The sequence below is a fragment of the Lonchura striata genome, chromosome 1 (genome assembly GCF_046129695.1).
Source record: "Lonchura striata isolate bLonStr1 chromosome 1, bLonStr1.mat, whole genome shotgun sequence".
In the NCBI taxonomy this organism is placed as follows: Eukaryota; Metazoa; Chordata; class Aves; order Passeriformes; family Estrildidae; genus Lonchura; species Lonchura striata.
Window position 1 is genome coordinate 32,186,473 of NC_134603.1, and position 15,336 is coordinate 32,201,808.

At 38.9% G+C, this 15,336-nt stretch overlaps 1 protein-coding gene across 1 annotated transcript; it reads left to right on the forward strand.

Moving 5' to 3' along the window:
- Window positions 1–836: 836 nt before the first annotated feature.
- Window positions 837–14,692, forward strand: ELOC (elongin C). The gene is made up of 4 exons (XM_021530596.3): window positions 837–940; window positions 7,992–8,052; window positions 9,473–9,616; window positions 12,104–14,692. Exons 2-4 carry the CDS (start codon window positions 8,049–8,051, stop codon window positions 12,292–12,294), a joined length of 339 nt encoding a protein of 112 aa, XP_021386271.1. The 5' UTR covers window positions 837–940; window positions 7,992–8,048; the 3' UTR covers window positions 12,295–14,692.
- The last annotated feature ends 644 nt before the right edge of the window (window positions 14,693–15,336 follow it).

A 15,336-nucleotide genomic window follows, 5' to 3' on the forward strand; every position in this document is an offset into this window, starting at 1 on the left:
GCTCGCCGCGGAACGCCGCGATCAGTGAGGCTGGGAAACGCCTCTGAGGGCATCGTGTCCAGCCTGTGGCCAACACCTCCACCGTGGTATAAATTGCCACATCAAATCATGCCTTAAACACCCCCGAGAGATGGTGACTCCGCCACCTCCCTAGGCAGTCAATTCCAATGTCTAACATTCCTTCTGTGAAGAAATGCCTCCTGGTGCACAACCTGAACCTTCCCTGGCATAATTTGAGGCCATTACTTCGTGTCGTCTCTGCCTGGGAGAAGAGGCTGACCCCACCTATGAATCTCTTTTCAGATAGTTGTAGAGAGCCATCAGGTTTTCACTGAGCCTTCTCTCCTCCAGGCTAAATTACCCAGCTCCCTCAGGTGCCCCTCATAAAACTCATGAGCCAGAACCTTTACCCAGCTTCATTACTCTCCTCTGGACAGCCTCCAACCCCTCGATGTCGTGATTAAGCAAGCGGCCCAGAACGGAGCACAGGACTCGAGGTACGGCGTCACCAGCGCTGAGCACATCACTGCCCTGTTCCTGCTGGCCACACTACTCTGCATATAAGCCAAAATGTCACTGCCTTCCTGCTGGCCATACTATTCTGCACACAAGCCCAGATGTCACTGCCGTCCTGCTGGCCCCACTACTCTGCACACAAGCCCAGATGTCACTGCCGTCCTGGCCAGCCGAACGCTCGCTCGGTCGTATTCAGCTGCTGGCGGCCGACACCCCGACCCCTGACATGGCGGGCCTGCAGATTCCCCCATGAACTACGCGCCCCAGCATGCCCCGCTCCGCGCGCGCGGCATGCCGGGAGCACGGGCGCCGCGCGGGCGGGGCGCGGGGGGCAGGAAGCGGCCCGTGACCCGGGCGGAAGCGCTCGGAGGCAGCTGGGCCGACAGCGCGGCCCTGCGAGCGGGGCGAGGGACGGCGCCCGCGGGTGAGGGGCGGCGGCGGAGCGGCACCCCGCCGGGGCCGCCAGGGACACCCCGCGGGCGGGGCGCCCCGGCGGGCGGGGAGCGGGTAGCCCGGCGGGCGGCCCCGCGGAGGGCAGCGGGCCTCGCCCCGCGCCCGGCGTGGGGGGGGCAGAACGGGGCCGGGTGGAGGGGCCGGAGCGGCGCCGGGGCCCGTCGGGGTGCGCAGGACGCGGTGCCGGGCCGGGGTTCTCCCACCGAGGCGGTGGCGAAAGGCGCGTTCCTCCTCCAGAGCGCTCTCTCTGGAATGCCGGCGCCGCCGGAAAAGGGGCTCTGGGAGCAGTGCTGGGTTTGAGCATCGCTCCCAAACTCCTGCCGAAAGTGACGGGCGCCCTTTTCCTACGCCGGGCCGTAGAGAGAGGGGAAAAGTTCAGGCCGAAAGAATTCAGGACGCGCCCCCAGGGCTTGTTTTGCCAAGGTGAAAAGTGCTAGTTTAAGTGATTTGGCTGTAATGGTCGGCGAATGTAAGCAAAGAAAAGGGTGATACCCCTACTTGTCGGTAAAGAAATGAACTTTTGAGTGCAGTGTGTTTCTCAGAGGGAGGTTCTGCTTTAATACAAGGTAACCTGAGCATTGGTAAATTATGAGGGCTTCACATTTGTGTGTGAAAAGGTGATAGTGCTGCTGGCAGTTTTCTTTGACAGCCAATTTGGTCTTCCACCAGTTAACTTTTATTAAATATTTCTAGATATGGTTGGTACTGTGGGTTCCAAGTTAAGCTTTGCGTTCTGAGACGACCTAGATAGTCACAGGCCATTTGTTTACTTGTTTTGATGATTTTTGGAAGCAAACCAGAAAAACATAGATAAACAGGCACATGAGAAATCTTTAGGGTAAGAACCACCTCGTGCGCTTATTTCTGAGTACTCCCCTACATGCTCCCAATTTTCTCCTTTTACTATAATAAGGATCAAAATAACTGTTGAGGGAGAGATCATGTTCAATTAACTGAAGAGATACTTAATGTTTATTAGTTTTTATCTGTACATTGGCCACATCTTTGCACAGGTGGCACACACCTTGGCCTTGAGATCAGCCTTTTAATGAGCTTAAGTTATATCAGTAAAATGTTTACGTCATTAAAATTCTTGCTAACGTTTTCACTGGGAGCTTTGAGATATTTTGTAGAAACTTTTAGCACTACAGCATTTTTTTTTTCCTTGTGTCAGAGAAAAGCCATTTGAGACCTTTTTTTTTTCTGTACCAGAGTGGGTGATGAACAGATTTAGATGGTTTTACATTGTCTTAATGTAATTTTAGTATTGTTAATTGTTTTAATATTGTTGTAGAGAGACAAATGAGTATTGCACTCAAGGATACTCAGCTTCAGGTGTTTTACTGTGTTTTTACAATTCTCGTGCATGTTACAAGAAATCCTCAAGTTATGTAAGTATGGGGTTGGTCAGATTATTTTAAGGAACTTTGATGTATTTTGACAACTCTTTTCGCACCTAGAAAGGCTCAGGATTTAGTTAGCTTTATTGTGGGATAGTTTGCATAACAGCAGTTTTTGGTGCATGCCTATAACGAGGGCAGAAATCCATGCCCTGTAAAATTTTGCTTCTTTTCCCCCATTGGCAAGAGCTGTACAGTAATGCTTGGAAGTACGCTTTGGAAGAAAGCAGTGACACTCCCCTGCCCATGTTTTTGAGGTTTTTTTGCTTGAAGCTTTTTGGGGAATTACTGAAAAGGGAAGGTTTATTAGACAGGAAAAGAAATCTTAACTAAGATCTTTGGTACTCTGTGCATGCTATCCTACCCCATCTCCTGTTTATCTCAACTAGCATTCACATACGGTATGCCTTCCTGTCACATTCCTGTGTGTCCCAGGAAATTTGAATTTTAGAGCCTGAGAATATTGGAGTAGTGAATCAGCTGATTTGGAAATCATGCTGTACCAGTTTCTCCTCATGTTTTTTCTAAATATGCTTCAATCCCTTGATGATTATTACCTTAATTATTTTTTGACGTGTGCTGAGCAGTGAATGCTAAACTGAAGAGCAATGTTTTTAAACAAGTTATTATACAGGATAGGGTAGTATTTAGGATTGAACAGTAGGAGGCTGCAGTTGTAACACACAGAAGCCTTTGGTAATTGATAAACTCTTACTGATATCTAAATAACACAAAAAATTGTCAGTTTTGGCTTTTAAAAAAACATTGGAATTGGGGAAGGCCAGTTTGCCATGCTTTCCAGAAATGGATAGTGTAGAATGCAAATATCAGCAGCTGAAGTGTACAAAAATTGTGTGTATGTCGTGCAGCTAATGATTTGGAAGCCATTTTAATTTCCTTAAACCAGAAGCTGCCTTTTTAAAGGATTTTCCTGTGGGATCAAAGAATCTGAATGCTTGAAATGTTTGCATAGATTCAGTGTTCTTGTGCAAATGAGAACAGAGCAATGAGGTTTTCTTCTTAGAGGTGTAAGAAGATGTTGAAGTAGGGAAATGAGAACTCTTGTCTTGTGTGGCTTAACTGCCATGGTTTAGAGGTTTGTGATATTTCTCAGTATTTTACCTTGTAGGTGTAAACATTCTGGCAGCTTGTGTCAATTTTCAGCTCTCTAATATCTAGTGACAATTCTATGTTTTCTGCAGCAGGAAGTCCTTTTTAGAGTGGTTGGAAAGTTTCTGTGCCAAATACATTTGGTTTAGTTGTATTGTACTCTCCTTCTGATTAAAAAGTGGCATATCCCTTTTATGTAAATTTTCTCTTAATAAATGCAGGTTTTTGCTTTTTTTTTTTTTTTTAAGGAGGCAAAGCAGAAGAACAGTAATACCTAATTTATGTGCTTTTTTGAGATTTAAGTCAAGGAGCTGAGCTACCTTGTGGTAATGCCACATAAGCTTCTTGAAGGGCAAATGGAATTGTGAATGTACTTCAACATACATTAGTGGTTCTTTGCAGGAGCCTGAAATAGTCAAGTCAAAAATATATAAAAAGTACACGTTAACAAAGCTTGTGTTGTCCTTATCCTGACTGCTGCGTTGGTGTAGTCTTGGTGAAGTCAAATAGGGCAACTATAAAATGTGGAAAAGTAATTAAAATATAGGTAGTTAACCAGGCACATTCAGAAATCTGTCTCTTTATTCCTATAGTCTTGTTGTTTATGCTGCTTTCATTATACAGAAGGAAAATATAGTGTTATGTTTTGTAATAAACAGTACACTGGAAATATACTGAGAGAAAATAATTTCTTGGAAGATAACATGCAAGGTTGCTTGATTCTCCTTGACCTGTTATTTAAAACTTAAGGCCATGCCATTGTCAAATAAAAAAAAGGTAGAGAAAATTTTCCTCCATGTTCCTTTTGTACTCCCTGTATGCACAAGTAAGAATTTGTGAGAGGTATTTCTATATTCTTCTGATTTATTTTCTGTGTGCACTTTTTTCTGCCTTTGAAAGTGTTCTGATCTTCATACAATGTCATTACAGATTGAGCACTTCTTGATCCAGAAGAGGAACCATTACTGGTTTTTTATAGGTTTTTCAGAGTTCCTGAGTTTCTTGTTTTTCTTTTCTCCTCATTTGTTGCATTGGCTCTCTGATTTTTCTGGGCTCTCTACTGTTGGTTGTTTTGTCAGGAATTAATCTATACTCCTAACAGTATTCATGATTTTATTTTTATAACGACACATCATTGCATCAGAATGGAAACTGAGTGGAACTCAGTGTGTCCCTTGCTAACATGCCAAATGCATCAAATATTGGAAGATACTATGTCTTTTTCTTAGAAGCAGGTTGGCTTTCCTGCCATCTTTTACTTTTGGCAATCAAAAGTTTGGAGTTTGCCATATCCAGAACCAAACTTGGATTCTGGAATAGCACTATAAATTTAAGTATTTTTTTTGTTGTTGTTGTTCTTGTTTTTGTTTTGCCTATTTTCATTAGTTGAACTTAAACTGAGATATTATGCTGGCATAGTTTGCCCACCAATGTTTTCCTTTTGATGAATGTTTATATTTTTCTTCATCCCAGTTTTGCTAAAATTTTTCCTTTATAAACAGACTTTTTAGTCATATCAGTAGGTTCCCTCTGTAGTTCTTGTAATTCAAGCTTCTATTTTTTGAAAAAAGGAATTCAGAATTATGTGTGGTATTCCAGACAAGCTGTTGCTCATGCGCAACATTGCTCATATTCCCTATCTTTATTGAAAAGGAATCCTCAATGTGCATTTGCCTCTTTGTCCCTCACCCATTTTTTTTTTCTTTTGCTCCCACAGAGCTGCATCAGTTTATAGTTGATGGCAGAAAGACTGTAGTCCCAAATAACATACCCTGACTACATGAAAGAAGACTGTATTGGTCCCTTCATGCAGGAGTTTTGATTTCCTATGACTGAATTTCATGTGGCTTTTAGTACGCTGATTTTCAGGACTGGTCACTTGTCTGTGTTCCATTTTTGTCCTACTTTTGTTGCAATGCTTTCCATTTATGTCTCATCCAAATCTGCCTATTCTTTTCTGGCAGCATTGTTTAAAAAAAAAATCTACTTTTTTTTTTTTTTTTAAGAACTAGTAGTTCTTTTCTATGTTTGCAACACCATACTGTATTCTTGTAGTCTTGTAGAAAGGTTCTTTCTCATTTTAAGATTACCCCTCATCATATTTATTTAACCCCAGATTATATATGAAGCCCAGAATGCATCTTGAGTTTCCTTTTTCCCAAGGACAATGACTCATTAATTTTTTTAAAAACTAGATTAGTTCAGCATGCCCTAAAACTACAAAGGCTTACTGCATTTTTATCCTGCTTCACTGTTTAGAACAATTAAATTCACTGAACCTGATAATTTTTTTCTTCTTTGTTAATTACTGTATTTTTTCCCTCTCTAATCATATGATAGCACATTTGATTTATTAAAATGGTGTTTGTGTATTTTTGTGGCATCTAATTTTTTTGTGTAGACTTTTTCAGTTCTTCATTTTTGATCTTTCAATGTATTAGCTTCCTCAAGTTATGCTTTTGCCTTGCAAGGTGCTAATATATCTGCATTCCCAGTAACTAGCCTTTATTCCTGTGTTTAGTATTGTATTATATTATTTGCATTGTAAACCCAGGCATTATTTGTATTGTAAACCAAGGCTTATTTTATCTTCACCACTTTCAAAGAGTAGTATCACTTCTGTGTTGGTTTTCTTTTTTTGTTTTTTTTCCCAAGTATTATTACTTATAAATCATAGGTGGTTTCACTACTCTTTTAGAATGTTGCAAATGGTTTGTGGCTAGAAAAAGAATTAGTACAAGTGATCATCTTTTGCAAAGTAGAAGTAGTAATGTGAGGTATTTTTTCAATTCCTGAGCAACAGACACTCTCCAATAAGATGACTGATTTGCATTTGCAAAAACTGTTGAAGTAGGGTGAAAGATCCTATCAGTTTTGGGCCCTAACTGTCCCAGCACAATTTCCTTAGATAAGTTCCTAGAATTATGGAAAGTGATGAAGGCATTCCATAGCACACCATGTTAAGGAATCTCTATTATAGCATACAGAAATTAACTCTCAAAGAACATTCTTAAGTGTGCCATATATTCAGGAGCTTTTCACCTGCAAGAGTACACGTTAAATATTCCTTATATGGAAAAGAAAATATTTTTTAGAGATAGCTCTATAAAGACAGGATAACTTTCAAAGGAAGCAGCAATGTAAGTGGAGAATTACTTTTGCTCATTTCTTTGCAGACAACTAAAAACTATTGGTTATGTGTGTGTAGTTTTATGAGGTGAACATAAATAACAAAGTGCCTTCTTATGAAAGCCTGAGGAGACATTTACCCTGCTTCATATATGTAGCTGTGAAAAAAGACAGATGGAATAAACCAGCATCAAAGTGCTGGGCAGAAGTGAAGTGATCAACAATAGCAAAGAGGTGTCTGTAGTACTCCTTCCAAATTGTGCAGCTTCCTCAGCTTGTTTATATTTTTTGATAAACATTTGCCAGAAACATAAGAGGAAGCAAATGTAGGGTGTGGTCTCTGTTCTGATCTCTTTACTGCCCTTAACCCTGAGGGTAGCTGGGGGACCATCTAGAATCATTTGTGCTATTTTCCTGAATCTGTGGACACACAGCAGTATCATAGATTTGTACTGGGTTAATGTTTGCAGAGTGGCTGTTGATATGAAAGGAATTAGGACATCAGGTGGGTGGGTAGAATCTCTCTTCCCAAGTTTTCTTTTAGACAGAAGAGATGCAGCTTGGGGTAAAGAAATAAAAGTTGTATCTGAACGTACCAGATTTGTTTTGCAAATAAGTACTTGCATTTCTCTAAATCTTAAATTTCCTTTCCATAGAGAAAAATACATGCAGCAAGCTGTATATCAGTATACCAGCTATGAAAGCTCCTGGTTGACAATACCTCTATTACATGTCTGAACTTGATTATTTCAGTGATATTTGTGGTGATATTGGGAACTGTCAATCTTTTGTGAAGGACAGGTTGAAGTCCAGGTGTTTAGCACATACTGATTAGACTGATCCCTGAGCCTTCTCTGCCTAAACATCCCCAGTTCTCTCAGCCTGTCCTTGTATAACAAGTGCTTCAATCCCTTGGTCATCTTTGTGACCCTCTGCAGGACTCACTTCAGTCTGTCATACTGAACTCAGCACTCCAGATGTGTCTAAGCAGTGCCCAGTGGAGGGGCAGGATCACCTGCCTCAACCTTCTGGCAATGCTCTTAAATAAAGTGCAGGGTGCAGTTGGCCATCTTTGCTGCAAGGACATGCTGCTGGCTCGTGTTCAACTTGTCCACCAGCACCCTCAGGTCTGTTTGTGCAAAGCTGTTTCCAGCAGGTCAGATTCCACATAGTACTGGAGGTGCAAAGGTCAAGGGTTTGCATTTCCCATGGATGAACTTCATAGGTTTACTGTTTTCAAAACATCCTGTCATAAGCACTGCATGCTGTCTGTCATCATATTCTTTTTGGAAGAGTGTTTATTGTAACATAAAGACTAATACGTAAAGGACAATTTAAAAATTGTGCTGCTGACTGAAAATATTGCTACTTTTGTTTTTTCAGACGCTCCTATTGCAAAATCTGCAGTTGAAAATAAACAAATTTTTTTATAAGAAGAGAATGGGTAAGTTCACAATCTTAGAGTATTTCTTGTTTTTCTATTATTTGAAGCATTTTCTCTCACATCAACAGAGGTGGAGGATTCTAAGGCTTTAAATGTTGATCTTATCACTTCTTGTAGCCTCAAAGTTCCTATAGATATTTTGTAGGAGAATTTTCTCAAGTGACTGTTCATTTATTGGAAGACTTGGTCAGAGTTTATCTATTCTCTGAAAAAAATTCACTTGCTTAACATGTATAGTCCTGAAAATGTACATGCTAAAATGGGAATGCCTCTAGGCTCTTATAGCACTAAACTTTTGGCCAAGTGGCCAAGAAAATTTCACTGTATATTTTTAAATTAATTCTTTGTTTGTTTGTTAACTAAAGTCAGCCTGTTGAATTCTGGTTCAGAGATCATAATACAGACTGATTTCTGATAAATTACATTGTATGTGATATGAATACATTTCTGAAACTGTTTCTGCCTCAACAAATGACTGGTTAATGAAACAGGATTGGATGGATTCTGGTTTTGTCTGTACTTTCTCTGACTGTATTATAGCATGTTTGGCAGTGGTAGAACTTTATTAAAATTGGTAATAGCTACATAATACAATTTTAACTTCAAGTTCACAAAGCAGCTTGGCTGGGGGAATGTTGTTATACAAGCAACAGTAATTCAACTTTGTAAAGTAGCACTGTCAGGATACAATAAAAGAAGACACAAAAAGGGAAGGGGGATAAAGCCTTCAGAAGAAACAAAGTAGAGAGCAGGTGTTCAGCAAAACAGAAGGGAGAAGGGAAACAAAAAAGCACAGTCAAACTGCTGTGGGCAGAATTTTCAAATCTCCCTGGGTTTAGTGCTTTGGCACTTTCCATGCTTTCTCCCAAAGGCCCCAACACAGGTATGCACTGATGCTGTGTGGTTCTGGGTCTGGTTGGGCAGTTGGAGTATGAGTCTTACTTCATGTCATTTCTTCAGTGCAGCAATATTGACTGCTTTTGTTCTTAACAGTGCTTCAGAAGGTATTTTTTCCTTGCTGTCTGTATTTTTCAGTATATGTGTTTAGTTAATTTTTAGCAAGTATTAGTATGATAAGCATGACTGTAGATTTAATGGAAGGAGGCAGTAGCATGTTAAATTGACTTGAGAGTGTCTAAAGGAAAATTTCGTTCCTATGTAGATTTTAAAAATCATGTCATAATTAGATGATGGAGGGATGTTAATAAAAAAATTTCAAGTTTTGCAAAATTACTTTAAAACATATTGCTGGTTACTTCAGAAAAATCATCTTCAAATATGCAAAATGCTTCTTTCTCATTTCTGGTTGTACTGGGCTCTTCAGTCTGAATGTAGTCATAGAAAAAACTGCAACTTGCATTTTTAGTAATGTGAATCAGTATATTGTGTTCTGAAACTCTTGTCTTTTTTTCCATTACAGATGGAGAAGAGAAAACATACGGTGGGTGTGAGGGCCCGGATGCTATGTACGTGAAGTTAATATCCTCTGATGGCCATGAGTTCATTGTAAAAAGAGAGCATGCATTAACATCAGGAACAATAAAAGCTATGTTGAGTGGACCAGGTAGGTATAGAAGACTTAGTACCTTTACCTTCTTTGTTTTCACTCTTTTGGACAGTTTGAATTTTTATCATGCAGTAAGTGAAAATTTGAAAAAATGATAACTTTTCGATATCCTGCCTAGTTCCTGTTTCCAGCAGAACAGTCCATTTCTGTTTGGGTGTTGTGGTACCAGACTAAAAATTAGACTCTGCCTTTTGAGTAGTTAGGGATCTTACTCTGTCTTACATTTCTACTGGTTTCCCATGGTGTGAGAGCTTGAGGGTATTATATGACACATGGAGCTTCCAAGTTCAAAACTAGTGAGAGCTGGTAGTTCTTTATTGCCACATCCATGGCAGAACTTCAGGTATTCCATATGGAGTTAATTTTCTTAATAGCAGGTCACATGGTTCTGTGCTTTCTATTTGTGACTAAAACAGAGCCAATAACACACCTGTTTTAGCTGTTACGGAAAGATGTACGCTGTTCAGGCCTCCTCTCTGTCTCAGTCTTTCCCCACTCAATAAGCAGACAGGAGGGTATGCAAGAGGCTGGGAGGGAACACAACCAGACACATGATCTGAGCTACCAAAGGAGATATTACATTCCATATGTCATACTCCAAAGTGAAAAAAGGAGAGGTATAAGAAAGGGAAGCAAGCCATCTTCTGCTTGAGAACTGGCTGGTCATCAGTCTTCCCTTGGGAGGTGGTGATTACCATTGCATCACTTGTTTTGTTTCCTTTCTCTTCTCTCAGCCTACAAGTTTTCTTGCTTTTACTGTTCTATTCCTCTTCCCTTGTCCACCCATAGCAGGGTCAAATGAGCAAGCAGCTTTGCTCATATGGGGTTAAGGCCACATGTTGACAGCATCCTATGGCAAGGAGTTCCTGAGCTTAATGATGCAAGTTGGCTTGAGGTGAGGGTAGGTAAACTTACAAGAGGGAAGGACCTCACGTGTTACTGAATGTGTGAGACTATATCTGGTTTAAGAAGTATCTGAACTAATTTTTGAAGACCAAAAGAGTGAGGAAGATAACGGGGAGAAGTTAACACAAGTGCTTTCTCTCTTCTATACTCTCATAGTTTGCATTTACCTTTGGTCACTTCAGTGGCTGGGCAGCAGGCTACATGGAGCTTGGAGCTGAATACGGTCTTTATGTTCTCTTTCAGATTCTGGTGACACTGGAGAGATCTATTGGTTTAATATGTTTTTTTATTACTTAGTAATACTTGGGCAAACTGAGCAATTAAAATTCTCAGTGTCATTTTAATGGTTGCATTTGAAAATATATAGTAAATGTTTTGTGTCAATGTCAGTCTCCCAGACATCTAAGAGGAAGAATACTTACAAGACTGGTTCTGAATTCATTCAGTGTGAAGGAATAAAAGGCAAAGTAGCTTAGAGGGCTAGAAATTGACTCTATAGGACTCAGCAGTCCAGAATATTTTGTATAAGTACTAACAAGATAATTGTGTCACAAGGAGAAAAGTACTGTTGCTGTCTAGTTCAGTAGGTCATAATTTCACTGATGTATAAGTCTTTTTTTCAGTGCTGTAGCTTGGCCAATGTGCTAACATTTCTTCTTTTGCTTCCAACTGTTCCTGTACTAAAATTCAAGCCAGATTGGCTTCAGTGCATGCAGATATTTCTACACAAATCCATGTAGATGTTAGTAAATAGCTCTGCTTTGTAGCTAGAAGGATTTGCCCACAGAAATAGTGGGAACTAAACATTGCTAGTCTCCCATAAACATGGAGTTAATGTTAGTATTTTTTTTATTGTCTTTCAGTTTAATGAGTTGAAAGTCCAAAGATGTGAGGGGAAGAGAGACAAAAATAATAGAAATCCTGTGGTATTAACCATAGGATCGTATCCAGGTTTCATGTTTTTAGGCACTATAGAAAGCAAATTTCAAATGTGCTTGTGTTTTGGGATTTGAATTCTGAATACATTCTTTCCATATCTAATAAGGATAAACTTATACTGCATGTAAACTTCCCTCCAGTACAATTAGAATTTCCCTGTCCCTGCTGGCTGTTTCCACAGCTTATCAAGTTAATGTGTCTTTGATGTTTCAACTCTCTTGTCAAATCTACCTGAAAATTAGGAATTCAAAGCTACTGGGTCATAGAAGGGACTACTGATATACACATAAATGTGTGCAACATCTAGAAACCTTTTTTTCCTAGAATAAAAGAGCTATACATTTGGATTGATGCCTCTTAGAGCTTAGCACACAGCTAAGTACCTATCAGCTGTATTGGAGTAAACCTAAATTTCTGGTGTACTTGTTCAGAATAATGTAGATAGGCTGCAGCCTAAATAAACATTTCATAATGCTGGGTGTCTTAATATTCTTGAGGGCTCTGAATGTGGCACATCCTGCTTTACATCAGAGAATCTAATACCCTGGAATGCATTGTATTAATATGGTAAGTTGTTTCATTTTGCAGTTGAATTGAGATTTTGACTTCTGGTTGGGTGTTGTTTTTTTCTTTCTACAGGTCAGTTTGCAGAAAATGAAACAAATGAGGTCAATTTTAGAGAGATCCCATCCCACGTCCTATCCAAAGTATGCATGTATTTCACCTACAAGGTCCGCTATACTAACAGCTCTACGGAGATTCCTGAATTCCCAATTGCACCTGAAATTGCACTGGAACTTCTGATGGCTGCAAACTTCTTAGATTGTTAAATAAAATAAATTATAATAAAAAATGTAAAACTTTTTTCAGTATTTAATACATGTAGTTCAGTTAGTAACTTTTTTCAGATAGCATGTTGCGTGTGTGCTGTTGAGAACTGTAAAGTTCACTGCAGAGGCAATTGCCTTCAATTCTTTTGCATATAGCAATCATTCAGTTGGAGTTTGTTTTGCTGCTTACACGAATAAGGACATTTTCACAAACTGAGACAAATAAACAAATATGCCAATTAGTAGATGGCTATGCCTTATCCTTTAGGTGTGGTAGAACCTTCTTTTAATACAATGGCTGTAGCAAATACTGGAGTTTAGTCTAATGCTCTCTAAAAGATAATTATAGTTACATTTGAGTAGCTGTTAAGCATTTCTAGCTTTCTCTTTATTTTTAAAGTTTCTAAACATCTGAACTTAATCTCCTTTGTAAGATAGCTGTCCTGTAGCATAGTTACACTAATTAGATTAGAAGTGCCCTCTTTGTGTACTGTCAGTGATATTCCATTTAGGTTAAAAGTTGAGTATGTAGGAGAATGCTTAAGGCTTTTAATTTAAGTCATAGTTTAGAAATATGCAAAGGTGTACTTGATAACATTTTGCTTCTATAACCTGGTTTTACCCCATTAATAATTTCAAATATTCCAGTCACTTGTCTGTACAGTAAGACAGTGATCCTACTGGCAGTGACTTTTAAGGGGCAAAATAACTGCTAAAATCTGTGTATATTCTATATAACATATATGGTTTTTCTTAATATGCTGTCACTTGACCTGATAAGAATTTTATATGGCTTCAGTTATGGTTTATTTCTGTTGTTCTGATTGTTTATGTAAAGTCTGTATTTAATCTCTAGAGTAATTGTCATTTAAATTTTGTAACATAGCAACTGAAAAGATAGAAGTTGTCCTACCTTTTACCTCTTCCTTAAACTCTCCCTTGTACCCATAGCAAAAGACCCTGAAACATGGAGGTCTTTTATATTTGAAGGAAAGGACATTAAGCAGATGTTTTAGGAGCTGTTTTATAAATTTCATAGGTATTTCCAGTGTTTTTACAAATGTTTTAGGGGAAAAGGATTGGCAAGCCACTGATATAATACTGGAGTAGAACATGTTATCTCTTGGTAGATCCTGCTGGCAGTTGCCTGTAGTATCAGTTCTTTGTTCAAAACAAGTTTCCGTAAAGAAAACAACTTAAGAAGTTGCTTTTTGTTCAGCTGCAGCCTGAAGAACCCTTCTGCTAAAATCATCTGTAAATGAGAATAAAACTAATGCATCATGAGAAATGATGCAAGAACAATGTAATTAGCATTTCCATCAGCTGCCACTGCTTCAGCTTTGTTTTGATCAAGAAGTGATTGTGGTCTATCATGGAAAAATCCCATCAACCTCTTTCTTGATGTTTTAACTCACAGCTAATTTAGAGGCTGAAACTCTCCTCTAAACCTGTTTGTCAACATAAATACAACTTGGAAGAGATTTTCCTGGATGAAAATTAGTAACTTAGATAGACTCTGCAGTCTGCTTATGGAGGAGGTCAGTTGTGACAAATTAAATTTGATTCTGGGTTTAAACAATGCTGACTTTGTCAGTGTGTTGGTAGATTAGCTGACATTTGTTCATGTCACATACTTTGGCACAATTTAATGTGTTTAATGTGGGGATGTTTGTGACTAGATTGGCTTTGCACGGTAAAGCTGAAGTGCATTGTAGGGTGATTGTCTGAAATTCCATGTGTAAGCACTCTGGTCAGTGCTGTTAGTAACTCATTTACAAGAGCACTAGAATGATAAACCAGAGATACCCTGTTATGCTGCTTTTGTTAGAGCCGCTAGGAATACCCTAAAAGGTCAAGGAATACCAACATGGATATTTTAGTCACAACTACATATCAGTCTGAGTGAGTCTTAAGTTCACTGGCCATTTTTAATAGCCTTGAAGCTAATGACTTGAGGCTAAAAATTATTTAGTTTTAAATTTAAACTAAGGCAAAAATGTCATTTTTTAAAACAGTGGGTTTTTTCATTTTTCTCTTCCCCTTTCTAAGCATTCTAGAACAATTTCCTTAATTTAGTTAAAATACATTTGCATTTTAAGATTCTGTACTTTAGCAGTAAGCTGGTTTAGCTGTGAATAATGAGTTTGTTGGTTTTCTTTCAGCATAATGTATTATACAGTAGCTTTGAACACTCAGGAATTGCAGTAGTGTCCTAGAATGCACTATTTGCAAAACCACCGGCTGTTAAAATGAACCAGATTTCTAAGGGGGAGGGGGGCAGGGGGAATTAGTGCAATTTCCATGGTAGTTAAATGGGTATGCTATTATCAGACAATTGGAAACTTACCACGCTTAACCCCTGAGTTCTAAATAAATTTCAAAGTTGAAAATTTTTAAACCTGTGTTTCTGTTGATTTATGGCATCTTAGAGGAAGTGTTCATATGCAGAATCATAATTTTCATGGCTATACTATAGGGTGATAAAAATGCTAATGTAATTAGTATTTGGGTAGTAGGTTGTGAAGCTGCATGTATAAAATAAAAGGTGGTGGGTTTTTTCATAGTTCTAAAGAGTTTCACAGATTTGAAATGCTAAGATATCTTTGTGCTGCTCTGAATACAACCATCCACAGTTCTCAGCACCAAGTACTAAAAAGGCATGGTATTCCTGAACAGACTTGAAGAGGATACTTTCAAGGATACTTCAAGGATATCCTGCTGGGGATATTTTGAAAACTTCAAGTGTCCTGTGGTACTTCTTTTGCTTAGAAAGGTAGCCCTATATTTGAGGTTCATATTTTAAGTTGAACTGCTGATTTAGTCATAAGAACTTCAGATTCTTTATTAACTGTAAACAATGAGTAGAGTCATGCTGCATTAGGGTTTGCATCATTTGAGTCTGTATAAGCTGCTGAAGAAGTCTCTGATGGTCTCCAATATGAAATAGTGTGTGCATCTGGAATGATCAGAACTCCCTTCCACAAGATACGAAATTCCCTTTTGGTTTTGAATTTGAAGAAAGAAGGATTCACCATCAGGACT

What these genes read in the sequence shown, in the direction of transcription:
- ELOC (XM_021530596.3), top strand. An exon ending in AGCTATGTTGAGTGGACCAG is followed by an intron (nt 9,617 to 12,103) that starts GTAGGTATAGAA and finishes TTCTTTCTACAG; the next exon opens with GTCAGTTTGCAGAAAATGAA.